Consider the following 24,951-nt stretch of genomic DNA (forward strand, 5'->3'; position numbering starts at 1 on the left):
TCTCCCAGATCAGCTGTGAGCATCAAGAGAAACTTGATGTGAGTTAAACCTTTGACAGTAAAACTGTCCTTGGCTAAGAAGCAGGATGGAGGAAGTAGCAGTGGAGAGCTTTGGTGATAGCTGACATGACTGTAGCCAGTTCTCTGTCAGTTCAGTTCTGTGCGGTTGTTACTGCCTCTCACTTCATGGTTGCCTGGGAAGTGTGATGCATCTTTGTCCTGCTGTAGAGGAGGGAAGTTCCTGCTCTTGTTTCGTGTCATATTGTGATCTGTGAGACCAAAGCCAAGATAGTGAAGTTTTTGGTGAGTATCACCCGAATAGTGGCTGCCTGTTAGCAGAACAGGCAGAGCAGAAGTAGAGTCTGCACCAGGTCTCTGCAGATGGTTCACTGTGTTTCATGAGAATAGAAATGCAAGACGTGACTAGTCCCTGTACTCTTACTTACGGTTGGTAAGAATGCAGTGTCTGAACATTAAGACAGTTGTGATTGCTAAAATAATAAGAAAAATAATGTTCTCTGAGAGCCTTTGTTTTGAATACCGCAGGTTAAGTTTAAAATTGGTACGAAATGTTCTTAGCTATTAAAAAGAAATGAATGTCTCTGAAAATATCTTGGTTTATTAAGGAACGTAAGTGGAACCTGAACGTGGTAATTCTGACTCCTTAATCAACTGTCCACAGCCCAATTTCTTTTCTTTCAAGTGAAATGTGCTGTTAGGCTGGTTTTGAAGAGTGCTGCTGCAGCTTACTGCAAGACTTGACTTTTGCTGCTCATTTTCAGAAAAACTTCCTGTTTTGAGCAAGGCACTGCTTTTTATTTTTAATTTTGAATAGCAGACGTCAGTATTATTATTTCTCCCATTTCTCTCTCAACAAAATGACTAAAAGCAGCAGTGTGTGCTTTTTCATCTCCTCTTGATGTCCTTCTATGGAAAGAGGACCTGTTTCATTCTTCTCTACTGCTGTGCAGTACCAAGATTCTTCTGGAATAAGAGAAATGGTGCAGATGTTTTTTATACTATAATTATGTGCTAGGGGCCTGTAGATTGTAATTTATTTTCGATGAGCCAGCATTATCCTTGACACATGTAAATCTGTTTACCTTTTACTTAAATGAAAGAATATTTTTCAAAGCTTGTGCTATGTTGTACAGCTCTGTAACATTTTTTTTCTTAAGGACTGAAAGCATGGATGCTTATCAAAACAGTGGATGTGTAAAAACAATGTTTTGTATCCAGCATCTCATGGAAGAGTCAGTCTAACATACAAGTACTAGGGAATAAGTGAATGCAGCCTTCAAAGCGAGTCAGTCATTGAGATGAGTAGGAAGAAGAAAAGAATCTTAACCTGTGCTGTAAAAGAGGCATGAAAAGCCCTGTTGGGGCGGTGAGCTTGAAAACAGACTTGTTCAGGAACAGTTTTCGTTTCAGTAGGTAGATGGAGACTGAAGCCTGCAGAAGATGCTAATTTCTAAGGCAAGTGGTTAAAGTTCACTGTGAATCAGGGCATGGAGCTTGTTTGCAGAGATAGGTGTGAACTTCAAAGTTGCTCTGCCCACCTGCTGGTGTTTTCTGTAAATATATGAGGCTTTGGTGATGCAGCTTGCTTTGGAAGCAGAACTTCTCTGTGCAAGAATGATTGTAAATGAAAGAAGGCTGTGATGAGTAGGAATTACAGTCATGACTGTGGTGTAAAAGCATAAACCACAAAAATGTGATCAGAAAGAATGCTAAAACTGGCTGATATAAATGTAAATAAATGTTATTGTAGGTGCGAGAGGTTCTAGGTGCTAGATCAGAGTTATGGAAACTGAAATGCTTGCTTACCATTTATAAAATAGTAACTGCTGCAATGAAGTGTTCCCTAATTGCCCCGGAAACGTCAGTGAAGGGCAAACAGTGAGTGCTGTGTGAACTCAGGGGAAGAAACGTCTTACAGTCCTGTATCTTGATTTAGTTTGTGGCTTTGATCTAGAATGTAATGGGTACGAGTAAAATTATGTCCTAAGCTGGAATATTGAGCGGTGAAGACCTACAAGAAAGTGATAACAGTCATAGATCTTTGCTTGTTGTTTCATGTTATGGGCTCCTACAGTTGCTGTGGGATCAGAATAGGAGCAAAAGGGTTGGTCTGTATGAAGAGCTGCGCTGGATAGGATCAAAGGACATGTTCTCAGAGCTGGTATGTTACTGAAAATATTTACTTAATCCACAATTGGTTATTTTTCGGAGAAGGTAGATAATAATGTTTTACTTTGGGGGTTGATTGTGGGTGTTTTTTGTTGTTTGTTTTTTCAGATATAAGGAAAGCTTTGTACGTGCAGCTATTGCTGACGTGAGTGTACAGTAACTCTGGTTTCTTTGTGGGATGGATTTGCTGCTATTGCTTGGCAAATTCCAAGAAAGCAATGTATGGTGAAGTGTGATGAACAAATGCTAAGCAGTTCATGTCATGTGGACAGTTGGAAGGTGCTTGGGTGTTTCTCTACATTCGTACTTGAAGATGATGAACGACAAGAAAAACATTGAATGAGCCAAATTGGTAAACATTTTAATGTGAAGTTATGGAAAATGGGGAATACTCATTGATGGAGGGATTCTTTACTCCATCTTCAATGTAATTATAGACATTCTTTTGGCACCTTATAACTTGCTGTGTCAAGTACTTCCCTAGGCAAAGAAGGGATGATGAGGAGACTTTCCATCTAATCCTCTGATTCTTTTTGCTGTTGCATCAAACTTTCTAAGGAAAAATACTTGAATTGCAAGCTTTAATAGAGGGGAAAGTGGCTTCTCATGTTCAAAAGGCAGTGAAAAGTCATTGAGTTTTGAGTGCTTTGCTTGTTTGTCTCAGGGTATCCTGGTGGGAGAGGTAACTGGCACAGCAGGGCAGAAGACATAAGGTGGTGATCTGGAGGTGTTTTTCTTGCCGCCTCAGCTGCGAATCCTGCAGCCATATAACTGAAATGAGTGTTTCACATGGATACAGTGCTAGTTCTCCTGAGACCAGCGGGCTTCTTGGTTTGGAGGTAAGCTCTAGGATAAGTTCAAATGATAAAGGCAGCAAGTATTTAATTATCATCTCTCAGAAGACACAGGTTAGTTTTCAGCTCCTGATGTGCTGAGATCTGCCCATGTGAGTAGACTTTTGGGAGGCTGAGCTCACGTGGGTAGAGATGTAAAGTTGTCCTCTGTCACTCTTCTGCCAGGAGATCCTCATGGTGTTATATGTTTTTAAAGTTTAAGTGCACAGATATTTTAAGTGTAGTTAGCTCTGTTGAAGGCAAATGGTGGTCAATTTCAGAGCCACCCAATTGAAAGCTAATGACATAGCAGATTTGGTGAGGATCAGGAAGAGCAGGGCTTCCGTGGAAAGGGCTTTTGATGAAAAGATAAACAGCTCATGACTCTTCCAATGGGCCTTTTGTTAAGATGATAGACATTTAGGCCTCTTTTTATTCTCTGAGTATACAACTTTCTCCAGAAGGTATTGGATTATGTTTGTTTCTTCAGTATCTATTTTTCCAAAACAGATTGGAAACTTAATTCCTTGTGTAGTCCATGAGGCTTTGTACAAACTCTCATCTCTGCATGATTCTCCTGCATTTTGACTAAGAAGCCCTTCTGAACAAACAAGAGCCTGAATGATCATCAGCTGCAATTCATTTTTTTTTGTTTGACAAGCAATTGGTACAAAAGCTGGAGTTGTGACGGTGGCAAGTCATAAATTGTTTCCAAGGAAAATGGATGTGAGCAGTGATTTGGGCTGGTCAGAGCTCTCTCTCTGAAGCCCATAGGCTGAACTTCCAAACCCAGCTCCACCTTCCTTCTGCAGTGTTGACCTTGGTCTCCATGCTGACTGCAGCACTTCAGTCTTTGTGTAAATAAATTCCTCCTGAATTACTCAGAGGCCAGATGTGCTTTTTCTTTTTTTAACCTTGTGGATTCCAAACTACCTCCAGTTTTGGCATCCATTAATACTTACAAGTGTGTACTTTTTTTATTCTCTCCTAGAAAGGCACAGCTGGAGCTCTCTTCAGCTGAATGTAGACGTGTATTTCTGTTTGCATCTCCTTCACCTCGGTCTACTTATTGCCTTAGAATTTCTCTCTCAATTCTTAGTAATGTCTTCAACAGGGTTATCCTTCAGGTTAAATGTGGCCTGCAGGTTGCTGTGGGTTTTTCTGTTGTTGCTGTTTTGTTTTCCAATTTGCTTCTCACCTTATTTCTCTGAGGATTTTTTCCCACTCTGGGAAGCTTCATCCTGGCATGTGGTTACCTTCCTCTTGGAATAGGTAGGTAGATTTTTTTACTTACATGAGCAACAATGATGAAAAGATAAGCTGCTCCTGCTTTCTGTGCTATTCTGCTGTCCAAGCAGAACCTGCTAAGAAAGGGCTGTCTTACTACAGCTGATTGTGGGACATTAAAGGCATCTCCAAGGGGGTTGAAACTAGATGATCTTACAGGTCCTTTTCAATCCAGGCCATCCTATGATTCTGTGATCATCCCTACATCATTTGCAAGGGGTGCAGTTGCTGATGATTACTCATAGCTGTCTAGTTTTTCACTCTCCTTTTTGTTGAAGGGATTCCACTCTCATAAGGCTGTTGTAACTGTGACCTCACATTTTTGCAAGGAGACAGAGGTTCAGCAGGAACAGAGGAAAAGGCTGCTTATTTTTTCAAGCTGTTCTTTCTGATGTGGACAAAAGGATTCTCTGCTGTGGTCTGTGCCTGAAGAGGCTGTACTTGCCCCAGTTCTTCTGGGAGGTACGAAGGGACTTTCCTTAATTTAGGATGGAATAATTAAGTGTGGAAGGTGTTCAGCAGGCTGTCTTAATGCTCTTGGAGAATAACGTCACCAAAAGTCTCAGTACCAAAGTATGGTTATGTGTGGAAATGAGCTGCCGTAGGAACAGAAATATAGAAAGGAAATGTATTGGGAGGAACATTCACCACATAACCCCTCAGTTTCATTGTTGAAAAACTTGGATCCAAATGAGCTCTGGAGTTCAACTCTTAACTGATCAGAGAGTAACGCTAGGTAGCAATTCCAGGTTTATTCATAGCAGGAGGCCTGGATTTACCCAAACAGAGCTGCATTGGTTTCCTGTGCCCTTCTCTCATTTTTTGCATCTTAATTTGACTGAATTTGCAGCATAGCAAAACAAGTATTTTCACTGTTCTCCATTGTTGCCAACTTCATGAGCAGATAATGGCAGCACTTCTTCACAGAAGTTATTCCTACAAGCCTCTGTTCATTGATAGCCCTGTAACGTTCTGTTTTGGCTTGTTGTTGCTTTTGCCATATGAAACTATATTTTTCTCAGGCTAGTGAGTTTTGCCTCTATGTTGCTCTTTCCCCTGAAATTCTTGAGTTTACTTTTCCATTGATCTGGCCTGTGAAAATAGGAAACAGTGTGCAGGGTAAATGAACAAAAGCCCATGTCTTCTCTGTTTCTGAGTTTTAACATTTTTTTACGTGCTACTTTAGACAGTTTGTCAGATTTTTTCCATCTTGTCTTGAAGAAGGACTTGGGTGAGAAGAAGAGGTTGAATACAAGTTCCCTGTATTCTCCCAACCCGGTCTTCCCAGAGGATTTGAATGGCTGCAACAACCTGCAGCAGTTTTCCCAGTGGCGGCTGGGGGCAGCTGTGCTGCTCCAGCTGTTTCCTTAGTGTTCTACTTTGACAAGATTTTTCATGGAAGTAAGATTTTAATTTTTGTTCTCTTGCAGCGAATAGAATTGTTCTTTAAGAGTTTGGAACAATCAGACCTCAAGGTTGACCCCCTCATTAGAGGTCAGAATAAAAATTGCCTTTCTAGTTCAGCTCCATCTCAGGTTAATTAAGATGAATTCACCCACTGAAGTTGCTACTGTACGTGACTTGTTGTAATGCTTGGGTTATAATTCAAAGAGAAGAGATGGAGTCAAGATTTATGTATTTCTCCAATCTGCCATTCTGTGCCAGGTTTAGGAGATGGGTGAAGATGCCTCAAGCTTTTTTTTTTTTTTTCCCACGATTTTTTTCATAAGACCTCAAACTCTTCTGCTGAAATCCAAACTTCCACTGAGTGAAATAGCAAATTGGCATTTCTGTCCGTCTAGTAGGGGGAAGCTATGTTTGTGTGTGTGTGTGTGTGTGTGTGCATAACAGTCATAGGTATGTAACCTACATAGGCATGGCAGTATTTGTGCAACATACTCACATGTACTTCATTAGAAGGAGATAAATGATGCATAAGAAGAGCACAAGCTGGAAGTTGTTCATACTTCATGTTCACACTCAGTATGGTTTGCATTTTGCCTTGGAATCTGTTGCTTTTGATGTGGAAGAATCTGTAGCAGGAGAACCTAAGTTGATGGATAGACATTTTGCTTCAGTGTGTAGCAGTTTTTGTTGGGAACTTTTCCCAAGAGCAACCTTAAATGCAGTCAGAGAGCAGTAGCTCAATTTCTGGTGGAAATCATTCCCTATGATTCTCTTGTCTGTGTTTCTGTTCCTACGGTGGCATATGTAAAGTGAGGAATACAGAATGTGGGAAACAGGACCCTGATCTCAGGTGGCACATAGAACAAGGTGATGGAATGATGTAGCTGTGCTCACAGACCTCCTGGAATGTGTGGACAACGCACAGCTTAGGTGCTTTTGACAGGACTGCCCTTGTTACTATTTTGTGACTGGGATTTAAAGGATGGAGGTAAAGCTGAACTCCCCTATTCCCACTGCTCCAGTGTTCTTTTCTGGTGGACAGGAGCAAAGAGAAGAGGGGGAAAAAGAAAACAAAAACAAAAAAAAAAAAACAAACCCAAAACATACAGATGTTTCCACGGGGTTTATTGATGAAAATCCTATTTTCTGATGTAGATGTGCAATTAAACAGGTAGGTGCTTACCTTGTCAGTGTATTTTCTAAATATCACTACATAGAGAACAAAGCAGCATTTTTTTTGCATCATCCACTGCAATTTCATTACTGATGCAGTCTATTCTGTAGTTAACCCTTGCCTCAGCTTCCTCATCAGCATTACAATAATTGGTTACAATGTTATAGATTTCATGAAAGGTTAAGTAAGGGAGCTCTGGAATGAAGGCTGATGAATTTTCTCTTTCTGGCAAGTAGCTGCACTGTGCTAAGAAGTTGCCATGGGTAAATCACTTCAGTTTCTGCCTCATCACTAAGAGCTGTATCATATGCTGAAACTATTTATCCATTGTTCTTGTAATGTTAAACTGCTTCTTGCTGTACCCACAGAGCTTAATAAGTGGATGTTGTGATAAGGTATTTAATGGCAAATACATTTGTTCATTTACTGTGTACTTGAACTCAAACTAAGACAGATGAAACCTCGACAGCAGTCACTGCTTGTGGTGCCTGCCTGTGGAATGCAGCTGGCACTGCGCCGTCCGGCTGAGTCAGATGGGACCTCAGGTTTCTGTGCAGCCACAGTGTTTCACTGCACAGACTGTCATATAAGTTAGTTCCCATTCCAGAGCTCTTTCTGTATTTCTTTGCAACTTTCTAGATATCTGTTTGAATTGAAATCAGTAGTGTCTGGTTCACCACAGCGTCTAGATTTCTATTAAGATTAGGATAGTTGTAGTCTGGTCTTTGAGGGGGTTTCTTTCACCATTTTTATGAACAACAGTGGGGCTGACGTAATGTTCTTTTACCAAATGGGAAATATATACATATATGCATTGTATGGGAACTGTTGAGTCCTGGCCTGAACCACTGGTTGAGCACCTGAGGAAAGGACCATCAGCCCTGGGAGCACAGGTGAAGGCAATTGAGCTGTGAGACAGGAAGGAGTGGAACCTGGCTGCACCTCTCTTAGACCTCATTGAAGGGCTGGCTGCTGATGGGGAAAGGTCTCTGGTTGGAGATCCCTCCTTGGTGAAGCTTTCCCCTGTAAACCTAGGATTTTCTGATCCAGGTGAGCAGTCTTCTTCCCTTCCTTTATAGCACCTTTCTGTTGTTTTGGTCCTCCTGTCATTACCCCTCTGTTGTAATGCCTTTCCCATTGTATTGATCCCAATTGCTACGTGCATGTATTTGCTGTTATTGTTCTTGTTAAAATGCAGGGGCAGGCAATCAGCATCACAGTAATGTTCACCACTGTCAAATTTGGAGGCTCTTTGGACAGTGTGATAGAGATGTGGCATTGTGCCTTAACCCAGTAGCTCCAACTAGTGCCACTTCTGTATTTGACCTGTGACAGGAGTGGAGGTAGGCTGCTTGTGGAAGGTAACCTGTCATGCTGAGCATTGCAGTCTCTTTCCATGAAAGAATGGAAAGAGAAGAGTTTTATCTCATTTAAATATTTGGAAACTTTCTAAAATGTATGTCAGACTAAGTTTTCAAGGTCCACTCAGTTTTTGTGGTGTGTAAGCACCGTGGCATCTGCTCCATGATGTCCTGTTTGTGCTTTCTTAACGCAGGAGAAGCTTTCATTCACTTGAAAGAAAGAGTATGTTTTGGCGTGGGAAGTCTGAAGCTGATCCAAATGGGATGCACATGCTCTGGTTTAACACATAAAAAGGAAAGTACTGTGACTTTGAGAGGAAGCAGGCCACCTTTGTTGAGCTGGTGGTAAGCCCATCCTTTACCATTGTCCCATAGAAACCCACAAATCTGTGGGTCCCAGTGAGATGCATCCAGAGGCCTGAAGGAATTGGTGTTGTAGTCACTAAACCACTTTCAGTAATGTTGGAAATTCTGAAGCATTTCAGGTGAAGTTCCTGCTGAGTATTAAAATAAAAAAAAAAAAAAAAAAAAAAAAAAAAGCACCATCACAACCATTTTTAACAAAGGTTATAAAAACATGACCCTGGGAACTACCTACCCATCAGTCTCACCTGTGTGCTGGTGGATTTGTGGATGCCCTGTCCTTGGAGGTGTTCAAGGCCAGGTTGGATGGGGCCCTGGGCAGCCTGGTCTAGCATTAGATATGGAGGTTGGTGGCCCTGCCTGCAGCAGGGGGGTTGGAGCTTCGTGATCCTTGAAGTCTGTTCCAACCCGGGCCATTCTGTGATTGTATGTGGATGGTGGATAGGAAGGTGGACGTGAGCCAGCACTGTGCTCTTGCAACCCAGAAAGCCAACTGTATCCTGGGCTGTATCAAAAGAAGTGTGGCCAGCAGGGCAGGGAACTGATCCTGCCCCTCTGCTCTGTGCTTTGAGGCCTCACCTGCAGTACAGCATCCAGATGGGGAGTCCTGTGGAGAGATGTGGGCCTGTTGGAGTGTGTACAGAGAAGGGCCACGGAAATGATCCGTGGAATGGAACACCTCTCCTACAAGGACAGGCTGAGCTGGTAATGTGCAACATGACCAGAGAAGGCTGAGAGGTGACCTGATAGTGGCTTGTCAGTATCTAAAGGGGAACAACAGGAAAGAAGGGGACAGACTCTTTAGCAGGGTCTGTGGTGAGAGAACAAGGGGAAATGTCTTCAAGCTCAAAGTTGGTAGATTTAGGTTGGATATAAGTGATAAGTCTTCTGCAGTGAGGGTGGTGAGGTGCTGGCACAAGTTACCCAGTGACGTGGTTGATGCCCCATCCCTGAAGACTTTCAAAGTGGGGCTGGATCAGGCCGTGGGCAACCTGACCTAGCTGTGCACGTCCCTGTTTGTTGCAGGGCAATGGACTGGATGGCCTTCAGAGGTCCCTTCCAACTCTAAGGATTCTATGATTCTGTTCTATGATTCTTCTATGTATGTTGTGGCCTGCATTTATTGCTGAATGTTTTCAGGTGTGGCGAGATGAGGGTTTGCAGGCATTTTTAGTGAGATTATCTTGTGCCTGTGTTGGGCAGATTCTTAACCTTTGTTGTGTACCTTATGCAGCGCTCTTGGAGAGGCCTCCTCAGAGAGGTCCCAGATTTCAGAGTATCTTCATTTCATCCAAGCAGGTGGGATGAGTAAGAGGTTGGAGCGAGCTGATCTCAGTTTCTCTGCCTGGCTCTTTGTGAGCAGCGATCAGAGTGGTGTCTGTACGAGATCATGTTTTTGGTTGATTAAATTAGTGCGTCAGTGAACAACACGTGGCTCTTGGGCTACCTGCAGCACAAACCTGTGACTGGGCTTTGCAATGTGACCCGTGCTGGCCAAGGACTCTGGATAGTCTTTGATGGCTTGGTTGCAGTGGAGTGCAGCTCTTAAAAGCAGGTAGTGGACAGCAGCAGGAGTTCTGCCAAAGCCTATTACCTCTCTCTTCTTGTAGTCCAGTGTCTCTTTCATCGCACTGTTTGTTGCTTACTTTGCTTAACTGGGGGGCTGGATAGCAGCCACAGGAGCCTTTCTGACAGTGCCACCCAGCTGTGCACGAGCAGTGTGTTGGTGGCCTTTCACTGCACGTGGTGACGATGGTTGGGCTTTGTGTGTCCTGTCCCAGGGAACATGTTCTGCCTGGACGTGCATTTCCAACCAGCCTTGATTGAAAAGACAGTGAGCTGAGTGCCTGTAGACTCTCTTTATGTTTTTATCTGACAAGAAATCTTGCTATGCTAAACATTTCTAGTTTTAAAGTTACACGAAACGTTCTAAATGGTCTTTTTGCATTAAATGCGGAGAGGTGAATGATTAAGTGCAGCACTAAAAATGCCTTCACAGCAATGTGTGTGAGTGTAGAAATGGAAGCTACACAGAGACTGTTTTTCAGTCTATCTGGATCCCTTTCTTTTTTGTCAGTTTTCCAAACTTCTGCCATTCACATGAGCAGTAAGTCCCATCCATGGGATAGAACTGCACCAGGCATCAGGCCATGGAGAGCCACGTTTTAAGCTCTGAGTTCTCAGGTTTATACCAAGTAATGGCTGTCAGTGTAAGGTAAGGAAGTTGTCTGCAATTGCAGACTAATGTGTTGGTTGGCTAAATTGTTCAGTTAGATGAACTCTAAACTTCTGCTGGTGATCATGCAGACAATTAACACAAATAGCGTTTGTTCTAGAAGGAATACAGCATTTTGAAAGAAAAAGCTCCTTAGTAAAGATCTGTATATGCTTTTAAAATTTTCTTCTGAATGGAATATTCAGACTTGCATAACTAAAACAATTGAAATTGAAATTTCAAAGTAATCTTGTACAGTTAATCTCACTGGGGAGGGAAAACTGGTTCAAGATTAAAAAAGATAAATTATCAGGGTTAAATCAAAGCTGTGTCTGTAATGCATGTTGGATCATTTTGCTTTAGCTGAGCTTCAGTTCTATATCATTGCTTTCTTACAACTAACAGACCGTGGAGGGAACCTTTTGCTGCACAAGGCACTAAACCTTTTCTTCCTTACACTGTTAGAATTGAATAATTTGACTCCTGTCAGGTAGCTTATTTAATTCTACAGTTTAGAGATAGCACTGTGTGGCTCCATTGAATATCCATTTACCAGCACAGTCTGTGGCTGTACATGAGCACGCAAAGCTCTTTGATCGTACAGAACTTGAGCCTTTCAGGATTGCTTCAGTATTGTTATCTAAGCTTTGCCTTTCCTAATGCAGGCTTTAAAAAGAAAATGCACCACATACTGCCAACAAAAATCATGCCACTCCAGACTGTGAAGACAGATGAGTTTGCAGCAGCTTTTCTTTTTTCAGCCATGGCAAGAACAAAGAACAAACACTTGAGTTTCTCTTGCCCTCTCAGACTGTTTCCCACCATAAATTGTCCTTCAGTGTTTACCCTCCATAAAACAGAAAATCTTTTCCGGTTGTTTCTGTTGCAGTAGCAGACTCTATGTGTTTATTTTTTTAGCCATCAGAAATGGATTGTGGTGTTCATCTTAAGAAAACAAAATCTCAGGATACTGGTAGGAACCATGAACGGCCAGAGGAGGATGTCCATATTGCAGATACCTTGGAGCATATTATAGGACAGCTGGATGTTCTGACTCAGGTATGGTGTGCTATTTGATTTTATAATGAAATTTTCCAGTAGCTTCATAGAATAAATGTGGCTAGTCTAAAATCTCTGCTCTTTAGTGGTTAATTTGATGAATCTTTTGATCTATCAGTGTATCTCAGTTCTCTCACATCAGAACTTCTAGTTCAGGTTCTGTTCTTTCCCCATTTCTGTTATGCTGCAGTGTAGCAGAGAGCTGAACAGGCCAGCTCTGGTACCTTCTGTTATTAGCCACAGTTTATCCAAGGTAATATCCGAAGGTGTGGCTAAAATTGCAGGTAGTAGAACTCTTGTCTCAGTGACTGGCTGGTTACTGCTCCTCCCCCAGTTGTATTGTATTCTGTAGGTAAACTCAGATCCTTTCCCCAAACCCCAACATTCACCTATGCCATTCAATTTCTGCAGTGTTCTTTTCTCATCTTACATGTCTGGGCCCTCCTGGGCCCCACCTCTCGAATGAGCTTTTCACCTACAGCTAGCAAACAACTGAGCCCTTGCAAAGCATTCACGTGCTGTTCTTCCCCAGAGACCCAAAGTAGTGCTGGAATGGCATCAACTGTTAATGATCATCCATCACAGTGTGTGTTAGCTCTGTCCCTAAATTCTTCTTATGCAGTCTTTTCTGTTTAACCAAACCATTACTCATTATTTCTGTTAGGAAATGTTTGTTTCTGACCATTTATTGGGGCTAAATTTCATTGTATATTTTTGAGGGATGTGAGAAGTGGGGAGAAGGCATGGGGCGGTGTAAACACCATTGATCTGTAGAGCACAATGTGATCAGAAGGAAGAAAACTGCATGGGAGTTCTTTTCTGCAAGTTTGAATGTTGTTTCTGAGGAAGAGCAAGCAGATGTTTAACACTGAATATTGAGCACTTGAGTTACTGGTTTGAGTTGGCTCTTTTTTCTTCAGAGAAGTACGTGTTATCCACAAAGAAGTTTAGGATGATGCACTGGAGTACCCAACAAGTACTGAAGCACAGCTGATCTGGGGATATAAAGCATTGTGGGACTACAGGCAGTCTAAAATAGAGTGAAAACCAAAAGATATTGAAATTTGTTTGGCAGAAGTGCAAGAAAACACTTTTCTATAGTCTTTAGAATCTTCACTGGAGGGAGAAAGCTCTTCTATGACATTGTTTCTGTGTATTTATGGTGAAATACACCCTAGTACATGCACAAAATATCTTACTGTTTTTGTCTCCGTAGTAAGTTTGGATTGTGATATTCATCTTTAATTACAGAAATCAGATCCATGGCTCTGATGAAGTTTGTGTAATGTCTCCTTTTCAACTTCATAGGTACTTAGAGGGAGCAAATATTGCAGTAAGCAGCATGTGTGGGGTTTAAACTAGATAAAAGCAATGCAGACATCTCTGCAAGTCATTGCATAACTGAAAAAAAAAAAAATCAAAATGCTATTTTAAACCTAGCAAAAAGAGAGTGAAGTGGAGATCACTGGGGGAGGAATGAATTAGGAGGTTTTAGGATAACATTGAAACTAGCCCTGAAATTATAGTGTAAGGAGGAAAAAGAAAAAAGAAAAAAAGCAAACAAACAAAAAAAAAGTAGAAGCTGCTTTGAGTAATTGTGCATTCAGCAACCTTTCAGCTGTAGATTTTTTTTTGCCATCTGTACAGTACTTTGTTTTCCTTTGATTCTAGTCTCTTGTATTTTGTTTTAACACCATGCGTATGCACAAGTAAATGTACCCAACGTGTTGTTCACATGGTTTCATAATTCTTCATTATAATTGTAACGTTGTAATATTTAGAAGTGAAACAAGTCTGCACAAAACTGTCAAGCTTATGCAAATGAACGTGGAAGAATCCCTTGTGTTTGGAGTAGGAGAGGAGATTCCTGAAGGAGGAGGAGCACAGGTGCAGTTAGCAGGGCAAAGAAACAGAAGGTAACAAAAAGGAACCTGCTTGTGTAGCTGCACTTTTTTTTCTTCTCCTTATGGGCATGCTGTGCAGATGAGTTATGACAGCAGGGAGCACAGAGCCCTCGAAGGCACCTTTATCACCTCTTTCAATCTTTTATCACCTGGTCAGTGCCAATTAAGTGTTGTCCAGGTGGAACCACAACATGCTGGTTGCTAGCTGAGATCTGAAGAGGAGACAGCAGCAGTGATTGTTGGATGGTTGTCTTTGTTGGCTGTTCCTTTCAGAGCCTGACAGAGCATTGCTTCCTGCACATTGCAGGCTCAAGCTAATGTATATTTTTACAGTTTCTCCAGCTTTGGAGTTGGTGACTTCTTTCTGTGAAAGGACACCACTGCTTCTTTTAAAAAATGCTTTCACAAATAAACAGCAAAAAGTCTTTGTGAAGAAATAAGGCATCACAGGCTTCATCGTTTTTCTCCCTTCAAGAAAGGCTGAGGCTATACCAGTAATCTCCCAGTGCTCTGTTAAAAGTCATTGCTACATAATGCCTGAGCATTGCTCACTTAAAGATAACACTAACAGCATCAGTGGGTTGATATTTTTAAGCTGTTTTCTTAGCTGAAGAGAAAGGACAGGCACACCTCACCAGCACCCCAAAAATATTTCCAGGCATTTTCTATTGATGTAGCTATCCATGAGTTCACCAAGAATTTCGGATTGGTTGGCGGTGCAGGAGCTTGGGTGCGTTTCTGTTGTGACACCTTGCGTTCCTGCTCTCTGTGCTTATCAGAGTTTCCAGCACTATATCAATTAAGTATGGAGGAAACTTGAAGTTGTGATAAACTATTCAGCAAAAATATGCAAACTTAAAATTAATCTGTTGAGTCTGTCGTTTTTGTAGCATTTCCTTAGCTATCATTTCAAGGTTTATTGTGGTAAAAAGAGGGAAGGAGAAAAATTGTCTGCTAAAAGTGGTAATAGGAAGAAATCATCTGAGCACTGTCATCTCCCGCTGGCACACAGCTTTGTTCTGCGCCACACGCTTGAAGCTGCATTGTCTGCTGCTCATCCATTACCAACGCCTTCACTCTGTTGCTAATAGATCTCTGGATGGAGTGTCATGCACTTGAAGACAGCAGAATTGTTTTTGTTCTATTTAAGAGGTGTCTTCCTGCCAGCCACCAAATGAAAGTAGAAACACTGAAGCTGTAAGGCATTAGCGCGCAGCAGGATGCATGGAACAGGCTTGTTTCTTCACTTGGCACTTCTCATCAGATTTCTCTAATAAGAGCAGAGGAAACTGGTTTCTGCTGCTTCAACGTGGAGCAGTTGCTGTTACAACTAATAGATGTGCTTCCTTTTTATGTTGTGAAATTCTGACTGTGATATCACTGCATCAGTGGACAAGGGAAGAGCCACTCGTGTCATCTAACTCGACTTCGTTGAGGCCTTTGACATGGTACCCTACAAAACCCTTCTCTCCAAATTGGGGAGATGTGGGTTTGATGGGCAGAATCTTCAGTGAATGAAGAACTGGTGCAGGGTTGAGTCCAGAGGATGGCAGTCAGTGTCCGGATGGAGATCAGTGATGTCTCCCAAGGATCGGTGCTGGGGCTGATGCTCTTTAATGTCTTCATCAGTGACATCAACTGTGGGGCTGAGGGCACCCTCAGCAAGTTTGCTGATGACACCAAGCTGTGGGGTATGTTCAGTACAGCACAGGGAGGGAAGGGATGCCATCAGAGGGGTGAGACAGGCTTGAGCAGTGGGCCCAGATGAACCTCATGAGGTTCAACAAATCCAAATATAAGATCTGCACCTGGGTTGAGGTGACCCTCATTACCAATACAAGCTGAGGGGATGATGGCCTTCAGAGGTCCCTTCCAAATCTGAGGATTCTGTGGTTCTGTGATTTTATTCTTAAATGTCTTGACAGCATCCTTTAAGTGTGGTTTAATGAAACCTTTATCTTTTCTTCTTCACCAGCAAGCTGTGTTTTTGTTTTAAGTAAGAAAGTGGTCTAACGTGACCTGACAGCAGCTCCATATTTTTTTCTAAACATGTCTGTAGACAGTATTTCACATGAAAATAAAGAAGTTAGTCTTTGACTGCCTCTTTCAGGTGAGTAGCACATGCTCGATAGTCTTGCTATATTGAAATACAATGTGAAGTCGTTTGCATTAGTTGTTGGCTTACTGAGAGATGCCCTGGTGCCCTTCTGTAGCAAAGTGGGCAGTTCAAATCCAGTAACAAGAAGAAGAGGATGGGAGTGATGAGCATGCATCATGTAAGCTTTGCTCCTCCCTCCCCTGCAGTTTTGTATCTTGCCAGTGTCTAAACAATTTATTAAAATCCTCTTATTTACTGTTATTTCAGAGATGTGAAAATGAGGAAAGAGATTTTTGTCTGTTTACAACTGAAGGCTGGATCTCAGTATCTCAGTGTGTATCCAAAGGGGTGGGAATGAAGATTAAAGGTGTTGTGTTTTTCTTGGATAACTTCTCCTTAAAGTCATGGGGTGTAAAGGTGGTTTTCAGCTGGAACCAAAATGGAGCAGATATTAAGAACACACATTACTTGGTGTGTGTATCTGAAATGCATTTTCTGCACTTGCAGCTGAACTGCTCAGCTGGAGTAGGATTGTGTGTGAGTAAGCATCCTGGCTTCAGTGAAAAATTTGCATTAGCAACAGTGATATTAAACAGTTTGTATGCTCCTGCCTTCACTCCAGACACTTGCAGTTGTCTACTGTGAAAAAAGACTGCGAGAAATGAGATGCTTCCTAATTAAAACTAAATGTGTGTGCAATGCATGTAATACAGATGATTAATATGATGCCTACATTGTACGTTTTAGGGAAACAATCTTTAAAGTGTGTGTTAGAATAAATGCCATTTCTTTTCTGAGAGGTATTAAACCTGTTGTTTAATCCACGTGCAATAAAGTAAATCCTTACACAGTGACAAGCAGTTAGAAGTAAAGAAATGGTGTTATTGGTCACAAAAGCTGCTACCTGTGCCTTGCACAAATGTCTTGGTTGATATGTTGCTTGTAATATCTGAACTGCTGCTGGCTATGGGAGCTCCCAGCAAGTAGGAGAAAGCAGCAAACAGGTTTTTTTTCCAAAAGAAATGATTCGAAATCCAAACCATCATTTAGGGGGGGGAAAAAAAAAGAAAAAAAAAAAGCATAAAGCATTCAAATCTGAAAAGTCTGTGAAATGCTAGATGAATTTCATTTTTAAATCTTAATTAAAAGAGCTTAGAGATGACTCAAAACCATCTCTTGGAGATGTGGCATCTTTGACCTCTTGCTCGAAATAAATGAAGCACCCTGTTTCTTGCCAGTCCTCAATAAACCATCATCTGAGTTATTATTTTCTGAAATGCATTTCTAAACTACGCTTGCTATAAGAATCTCTTAAGGATTTTGTTTCTTTCTAAGACTGCCTGGGTTACACGCACTTCCAGTGACTGTGCTGTGTTCGCACAGCCCTGTCCCGAGGCCAGGTTCTCACAAACACTTCTTGTTTCCCTGCAGGTTCTGAGGGTCTTCCCCTTCATGTAGCTGGTGGTGGGCAGGCACATGCAACGCCTCCCACGGTCTGTTTTGTTTTTCTTAAGAGCAGATCTTTAAGAAGGATCACTTGATACTGCTTGATTATCTTGTTATTTTTCAGCCACTGAGTGGCAGGAGCTGGGTGCGTTCAGCTGAGTGCTTTGCATCCTTCCAGAGTTAGATAGGGTAATGTGTAAAGGACACAGTACTTCTTTGAGGCACGTCATCATCCCTGTGGTTGAGAAGACCTGAGTGTTCTGGGGTTTCTAAACAATATGCCGTGCAGTCATTTTCAACATGCATACCTGAATATTTTACCTTGGCTCATCTTAGTGTGCCAGATTTTGTCGCTGGACTCCATGACCTGTGGAAGCTGTAACAGCGCAGCTCTTCTCCAGAGACTCTCAGCACCGTGTGCAAGTACTGTCGGTTTAGCTTTTTCTGATCTACTGAGTCAACAGAGAGGCACGATGAAACATTTTAGTGAGAGCCTTCTGCTTTGGAAGGCACAGTTAGAGATGCAGCTTCGTGCCTTGAGTCTCTGTGCTGCACAAAGCTCACTGTCACAGCTGTAGCTCATCTCCTGCACTCTAGGATTGATTTTAGTACACTGGTGTCCAAACTAATGGCTTGCCTGGGCTGCAGCGAGTGAAGGGCTGATGTTTTGTTTGCTCACCGGGGGTGAGCTGGGCTGGGAAGAGCTGCTGCCACGATGGCACAGTGTCAGAGGGCACGCTGCATTACATGGGCCGCAGGTTGGACGTGTCTGATTTAATGCAATGAAGAGCCTTGGCTGAGTTCCAGGGCCTGTTTGGCTGCTGCAGCGTTGGCACTGACCATGCTGCTTGGTCTCCAAAGTTGACAGTGCTGGAATTTTCAGGTACTTCGTGTGCCTTCTCTGTTGTAGAAGTTGAAATGAGTGTTATAAGCGATAGTGCTGTTGTTGTCACTGAACCCAAGCCCTTTGCAGGACCACCAAAGCTGCTTCTGTCCTCTTTCATTGAGGAGCATTGAACTGATTCAGGCATCTGAGAAAGTGAAGTGTTAGGAGGTGGAAGGAACGCATATTTAGAAAAGCTCATCCAGTGTGTTTGTGGGCCTTCCTAACCCTGGCTGTACAGCAGCTGTGAGCTGCACTGCCCTGTCTGCCTGCACCAGGGCTGAGTGTTTGGCAGCAGCAGAGAATTTTGTGGAATTAGTGTTTCAAAATAAGCTTGAAAATTCATGAGGTTGCATTAAAGAAATATTGGGGGAGTGAAGACAGAATGATTAAATGAAACATTTTCATTCTGAAATAATCAATGTGCTGCCATTAAATCTGGCTGCTGTGAGATACTTGGCGCAGACAGGCTTTGTGAGTTTACCTTAGAGCTTGTATTCAAAATAAGTAGGATGATGGAGCTTATTATATGGAGCTTATTTAAAATACCTCTGGCTTAGCAGATATTGTTTTAATTTGAAGGAACAAGGCACTCATCTTTTTTCATGTGAAAAGTTACTGGTGTATTTGGTCTCTGAGTTGAAGGCTTTGACTAGTATAAAGTAAGGCTAGTCCTGCCATACGAAGAGCACCAAGTGCGTTTGTTTGCTCCTTAATGCATTGATACCAGCAAAGGCATCGTGTCTTGTTCTGCTACTGGACGTGAGATTTATCTTTCCCTTGCTTAGTCTAAAGCACCAGCTTTTGTTAAGAACGCTTCAGAGATTCTGCGTGTTGGTAGCAGGTTCGAGTCCTAACTAGAAACAGTGCTAGGGTATAATTTGTGCATAAAGAGGGCAGCCCAGTTTTCTTTAAGTATACTTACTAATAGCAGGAGCATCCTTTGGATTCCTCTGGATATGGCGACTGAAGTGGAAGGGAGGCTGACAGCAAGTCAGGGCAGAGCTTTGTGCAGTGGGTGGAAAGGGTACTTCTCACCAGACACATTTGTGTGTGAACTTTAATGTGACTTGCTGCTCAAGTTCTCCCATGAGCCTCTTCATTTCTGCAGTTTATGTCTAGTATTTTAAACTGTCATTTGTGGAAGGAGGTGTTTTTTCTGCGAACATGCAGATCTATGGCTACGTGGATGAGAACTGTTTCTCTGCTAGCTTATTTTACTCACTGAACTTGTTTAGAGAAAGCATAGGTATCACTGAGCCCACTCATTAGCATTTGCTGAGGAGGGACCCTTCTGCCCCCATTTGATGCAGTGTTTTTATAATGCCATTTACTTTCTGTACTTTCGGGCCTCTTTGGGGCTTAACCATTTTTATGGAAAGCTGGGTAACCCATAGGGAGCCACAGCTGGACTCTTCTAACAAGCCAATGTGCATGCCACCTGCATGGCAGGAGTCAGAGCAACTAAGCCTGCAGGTCCAGGTTGGAGCTTACCTGTCTCATTCTGCAAGTCCACATGCCATCCATCCCCTTTGTGTTCTGCTCTTCTGCTGCTGCATTGCCTGCCCTCTCTGCCGGTCCCATAAGGTGAAGAGAAGGAGAGGCTGCTGCATGGAATCTGTAAGGATACTGAAAGATATGTTTGGTTGGATTTTTTTTCCCCCCATCAAGTAGACAGTTGGTCCCTGGATGAATTAGGACTGTAAGGAACTTCTGAGCTTCCCTGTGAGCAAGGAGAAGCTTTAAATAGCCACAGCATTGCATGTCCTAGCTTTTGCATCAACATAGTAAATAAGTACAGCTGCTTATGGTGTCCTGCCCAGAGTGCTGCTGCAGGTAAGCGACATAAAGCCTCTTCAACTTTCATTGTTACTTAACATACACCTCGAAGTTTAAAACATGACATTACACTCCTAACATCATTGTAAGTTGATGCAAAGAATTAAAGAATGATGTATTCATGGCACAGAGATGTAATCATTCCAGTGTCTTTGTGCTTTGTGATTAGAAATCCCTGTTTTATAATTGCTGTTGGATTGTCTGATAGTTTTTCCTATTCTAACATTTCTGCATTTGCTGCCTGTTCTTTTGCAGGCAAATGTGTTTTTTTAATACATTGAGAGGAAAATGCTGTCTTCATAAATTGACATGCAGATGAAAAGGAAAAACCGAAGAGGTAGAAACAACGCTGCTTCTTATTTGATGCATTATAAGTCAGCAGAAGACTGACAACCATAAGGGGTGGAGTGAACTTTAGGAATCTTTTTACAGAAGTAAAACTAGGAAACTACTTCTACATTCAGTGCAGAAAGGGATTTTATGATATGGTTCATGATGTCAGGAATAGAGGAAATGTGTGTAACGTTTTGCCTGCAAGAGGCAGTGCTGCGCTTTGCGGTTGGTGTTTGGCTGTATCCTTTGTAGGCACAACCAGCACCTGATTCCAGTAGCATTGTGCAGATAAATGTTTTTAAGGGTCCCGCAGTGCTCAACCAGAGCAGCATTGCATCCCCTGTCCTTTACTCAATCAAACCCTGTCTCATCCCTGGCTTGTTAGGCATCCTGTAGCCCAGTGGGCGCAGCGTTATTTGTTTTTATGCTCTGGTCTGCTTCTCTCTCAGTTCCGTGCTCAGTGCTTGGTTTTAGTTAATTACTGGCCTTCTGTCCGGACTGCTCTCTCTTGTGGTTAACCACAGGGATTTGTCTCGTTGCTCTCCAAAATGTGCTACAGGCTATGATGAGGAGTCTGTCACCTGAGGAACACAAAGGTCCTTTGCTCTGCTGCTCGGGTTTTCCTTGAGCAGTGGAGGAACTGGTTTCTGCTGGCATTCAGCTACTGCTGGGCTCTGCTTATCTGTAATTCTCAAAAGAAGCCAGCTGGACTGCCCCACAGGGCTCTGCAAAAGCCTCTGCCTGCAGGCCGCGTCCCCACTGAAAGTATTTGATTCGAATTAAAGAGAAGACGTTGATAAAAGCTGAAACTGTTGCAGGATTGTACTTGGGCCACCGTCACTGCAATAACACGGGGGGAATGCAATGGGAAGTTTATCGTCATGTAAGCAAATAAGACTGCTTCGTGTCTCAGCTTAGGGGAGGATGAAGCTGAATATTTTCTCCAGACCTTAAAAAGTGCAAATGATGCAACGCTGTCTCTTCTATGTGGCTCTCCTCACCATTTTCCAGTGTGCAGTGCACACATGACTAAGGCTTCTGACACTGAGAACCCAAAGTCATGGAATCATAGGATCGCTCAGGTTGGAAAAGACCTTCAAGATCATCGAGTCCATCCACAACCCAACCATCCTACCCCAACTCTAACAACCCTCAGCTAAATGCTGTCCCTGAGCACCACATCCAAACGGTTTTTAAACACAGCCAGGGATGGAGACTCAACCACCTCCCTGCCATAATCCTGCCATAGGGAAACAGTTTGAGTGCAAAGCTGCGTCTGGTCAACCCAGGCTGGTGGCATTTGTCTCCTGGGGTTGTTGGCTCATCACCTTCTGAAAAGTAGCACCAGTTGAATACATGTGGGTTAATTTGCTTCCCAACAAGGGTTTGGTTTGGGAATAGGCCATAGAAACATTATAAAACTGTCAGCTGAAAAGGAAGTAGCCTTTTTGTGTGGAAGTTACTTTCTCTCTTTGTGTGGTGCGTGTGTGTGTATCAGTAATGGCATTTTTGTACTTTCCCACACCTTCCTATGACTGTGTATTTTAAGCACTGTGTATTCAGAATGGTCTGTGCTCATCAGCTCTTTGAATTCAGTGCATCTCCCATCTTTCTCCTTTTCCTTTTCTAGTTTGCAAAACAGTGCTCACTACGAATTCATTGGAATGAAAATTACATGAAAGTATGAAGCAGACAAGACCTTCCTTGCAACTCTTCCTCAAATTTGACGTGTTCTGAAGTCCACTGTGTTTGTACTTTGTTCCACCGCTGTGTGTAGCAGTGTGGTTGGCTCCTATTAGCTCTGATATGCTGCCTGGGGCCTCAGCTAAGATTTGAGCTGTGTTTGGAGGGAGAAAAGAAGTGTATTATGGTGAATCTTATGATGCAAAGCCCTTCCTGACTTTGTCAAGATGAGGTGTTGCAGTGTGGCTGACAGAGATGTCTTCATAGTAGTGCTTGGTGTTGTGCTTTCACCATGCCTGTGTTTTCACTTCATCCCTTCCAGCTGTTCCTCTCATTTCCCAAATGGTTTTGCAGGAGACGTTTCCTGGCCTATCAACTGTCCTTAGCCAAACTATTTCCTTTCTTTGCATTTTAGTTTCCCCAGTAATAAAATGGAGATAAAGAGATCTGCTTTCTTTTGTCAAGCACTTAGTTGTATGCTTATGAAATGTGCTATTTAAAGATTTTTTTATTTATAACCTCTATACAAATAGCCCAAGTTTGTTTGAATTACTTTATTGAAGTCTGAGGTTCTGAACATCCTTTGTTTTTGACAAGGTATGTTATTGATGGCAGTAAAAATGCTCAGAATATGAAGCTATTGACTGTTGTTTATGGGTATTAAAGCATTAAATGTAATTACTGCCTATTATCAGTTATTCCAGCATCTTTGGAATCTGAAAGTGGTTTTCCACAGATAGCTCTCTTGGTTACCTAAGGATGGTCCATTAAAGGATTTTCAGCAGAGGCTTTTATTGCTTCCTGGTTAAAATGTTTTTTCCATATACTCTGTCCATGATGACTTCAGCTTTAGGAGGAGCTAATAACAACCCCTTTGTGAGGTAACTGGATTGCACAGAGAAATTCAGGCCATATGTTGAGGTATGTGCTGCCAGTTTGAGTTGTAATTCGCCTTCATCACCCCACTGTGCTGCCTTACATTGGGACGGTTCCTCACTTGACCCTGGTGCTACAGCTCTGAAATAGCTGAGAGTATTTCCTTGAACATGGCATTCCCTTGCCCTCTGACAGCACAGCACACAGCTTGTCTCTGCGTGGCTCGGCGGCAGCTTTCCTTTTGTTTTGCAGACAGTTTCCATCCTGGAGCAGAGGCTGACCCTCACGGAGAACAAGCTGAAGGAGTTTCTGGAGAACCAGCAGAAGATAATTCAGAACAAAGAGAATTGAGTCTGTGAAAGAGGAGTGCTGCTGAAGGCCCTTGGAGGATGCAGGGGTTTGTATTCTCAACAGACTGGGTGACTTTAATGGTTTGGAAAGTAATCAATTTTTAATTCATATGTACAGTTACTGTATCTGTAAATACAAAGCTTTGTTACTTTACTAAAATAAAAGATTTTTATTTGTAAGAGTGGATGATTTTTGTGATTTCTTATGTCTTCCAGGTACTGTAGGAACCAGTGAGGGGTTTGAGGACCATCTGAAAAGGTTTCATCTCTCCTGCCTTAGCTGCTCAGTTAAAGCGTTTAAGCATTCTAGAGCTGCCAGATGGTTTGTTGCTGGCTATGTGGCTCAAGGAAAATCTCCCAGAATATCCTGGCCAGTGGGAGCTCCCCTCTGTTCTCAGATCACAGATCCTAGTTAGCACCTGTTGAATGGTCTGCCTCACCAAGTTCCAGTTCGTGCCTGGCAAATTTGATGGCGTGGATTAAATGCTGATTTTGTACAGAGGTTAGCCCAGTGGTGGGATTTAACCTGCTTCCTCATGCAGTCTGTGGAAGACTTTGCTGTGCTGAGGCTAGAGGAGAGGCCCTAGCTCTGCTAGGTCAGATGCTGGGTGGATTGTCAGGCAGCTTTTGTTTTGTATCTGTCCATTTATTTAATTTAAAGGAAGGGGAGAGGGGGAGAAAAGGCAACCAGATAGCAGCACACTGGCTGCAGTCAGAAACCTTTTCTCCTTTCACGCTGGACTGCCTTTAGTTTTCAGTCATTTTGCAGATGATTTTACAGCTGAACAGCTCATCACTCACCCCCTTCCCTGCATCACACGCTCCTAAGACTTCCAGGTCTTTAGCAGGTGTTCAGTATGTAGCTGCAAAAGAATTTGGACTTCTGGTACGTGCTGCTCTACAAGATAGCTTTTGTGAACACACATGAATTACTGTAATAATCTGTTCTGTACATTCTCAAGAAATGAGCTGTAGGAACTCGAGTTCACCAAGCCCTCCCCACGACTTTCTGAACCGTTGGGAGTTTGCTTCTCTCCCAATCCGTGACAGTCACACTTGTTTGCCAGACTCCAGACCTTCCAGAGCCCCCATCTCCAGATGTGCTGTGGGCATTGCAGATGCTTGCGACTTGGCTGGCACCCTTCTTTCACACAGAGCTTTACAGACCTTAAGGCCACACCAGTGTTTTGCACCTGTTCCTGCTGCAGTCTGCTTGTACTGTGTCTGGACTGTGTTAATCCTCTTCCCACGTGGACGAGGCTGTTTGCATCCCCTGCCATCACCAGGAGGTTTTTGCTCTTTCCATTCTGGTGCTTTCCATGTCTTTAGCCCCTGTTGGCACTGTCACTGTTTTTATATTTTATTTTTATTAATTCTCTTTCATTTGCATGAAGCTTTCTCGTTTCCGTGCTTTTTGGGTGGATTGTAAATGTGAGTTTCTCTGTGTTCTATCACACGATTGTTTTCTGTTTCTGAGCTCCCAGTCTGATTAATGTTATTTTCTGTCAGATTACGATAATGGAATCACTTCACTGAAAAACTTCCATTCTCTTGCTGTAAGCTTTCAGTGGCTTTCCACAGAGAGAGAGAGAGAGAGAGAGACTGTAAGCGTTTTAGCTGAGATGAACTGATGTGATGGACTGGCTGGGAG

At 42.6% G+C, this 24,951-nt stretch overlaps 1 protein-coding gene across 1 annotated transcript in view; it reads left to right on the forward strand.

The window, feature by feature from the left end:
* POC1A (POC1 centriolar protein A) overlaps positions 1 to 23,301 on the forward strand; it is a gene marked incomplete at its 3' end in the record, with an annotated part of 57,533 nt that extends 34,232 nt beyond the window's left edge. The window contains exons 10-11 of the mRNA XM_079540368.1: positions 11,748 to 11,888; positions 23,203 to 23,301. Coding sequence (XP_079396494.1) covers positions 11,748 to 11,888; positions 23,203 to 23,301 — 240 coding nt within the window. The remainder of the gene's footprint in view (positions 1 to 11,747; positions 11,889 to 23,202) is intronic.
* Between the last annotated feature and the right edge of the window lie 1,650 nt (positions 23,302 to 24,951).

The sequence above is a fragment of the Tetrao urogallus genome (assembly GCF_951394365.1).
Source record: "Tetrao urogallus genome assembly, chromosome: 10".
In the NCBI taxonomy this organism is placed as follows: Eukaryota; Metazoa; Chordata; class Aves; order Galliformes; family Phasianidae; genus Tetrao; species Tetrao urogallus.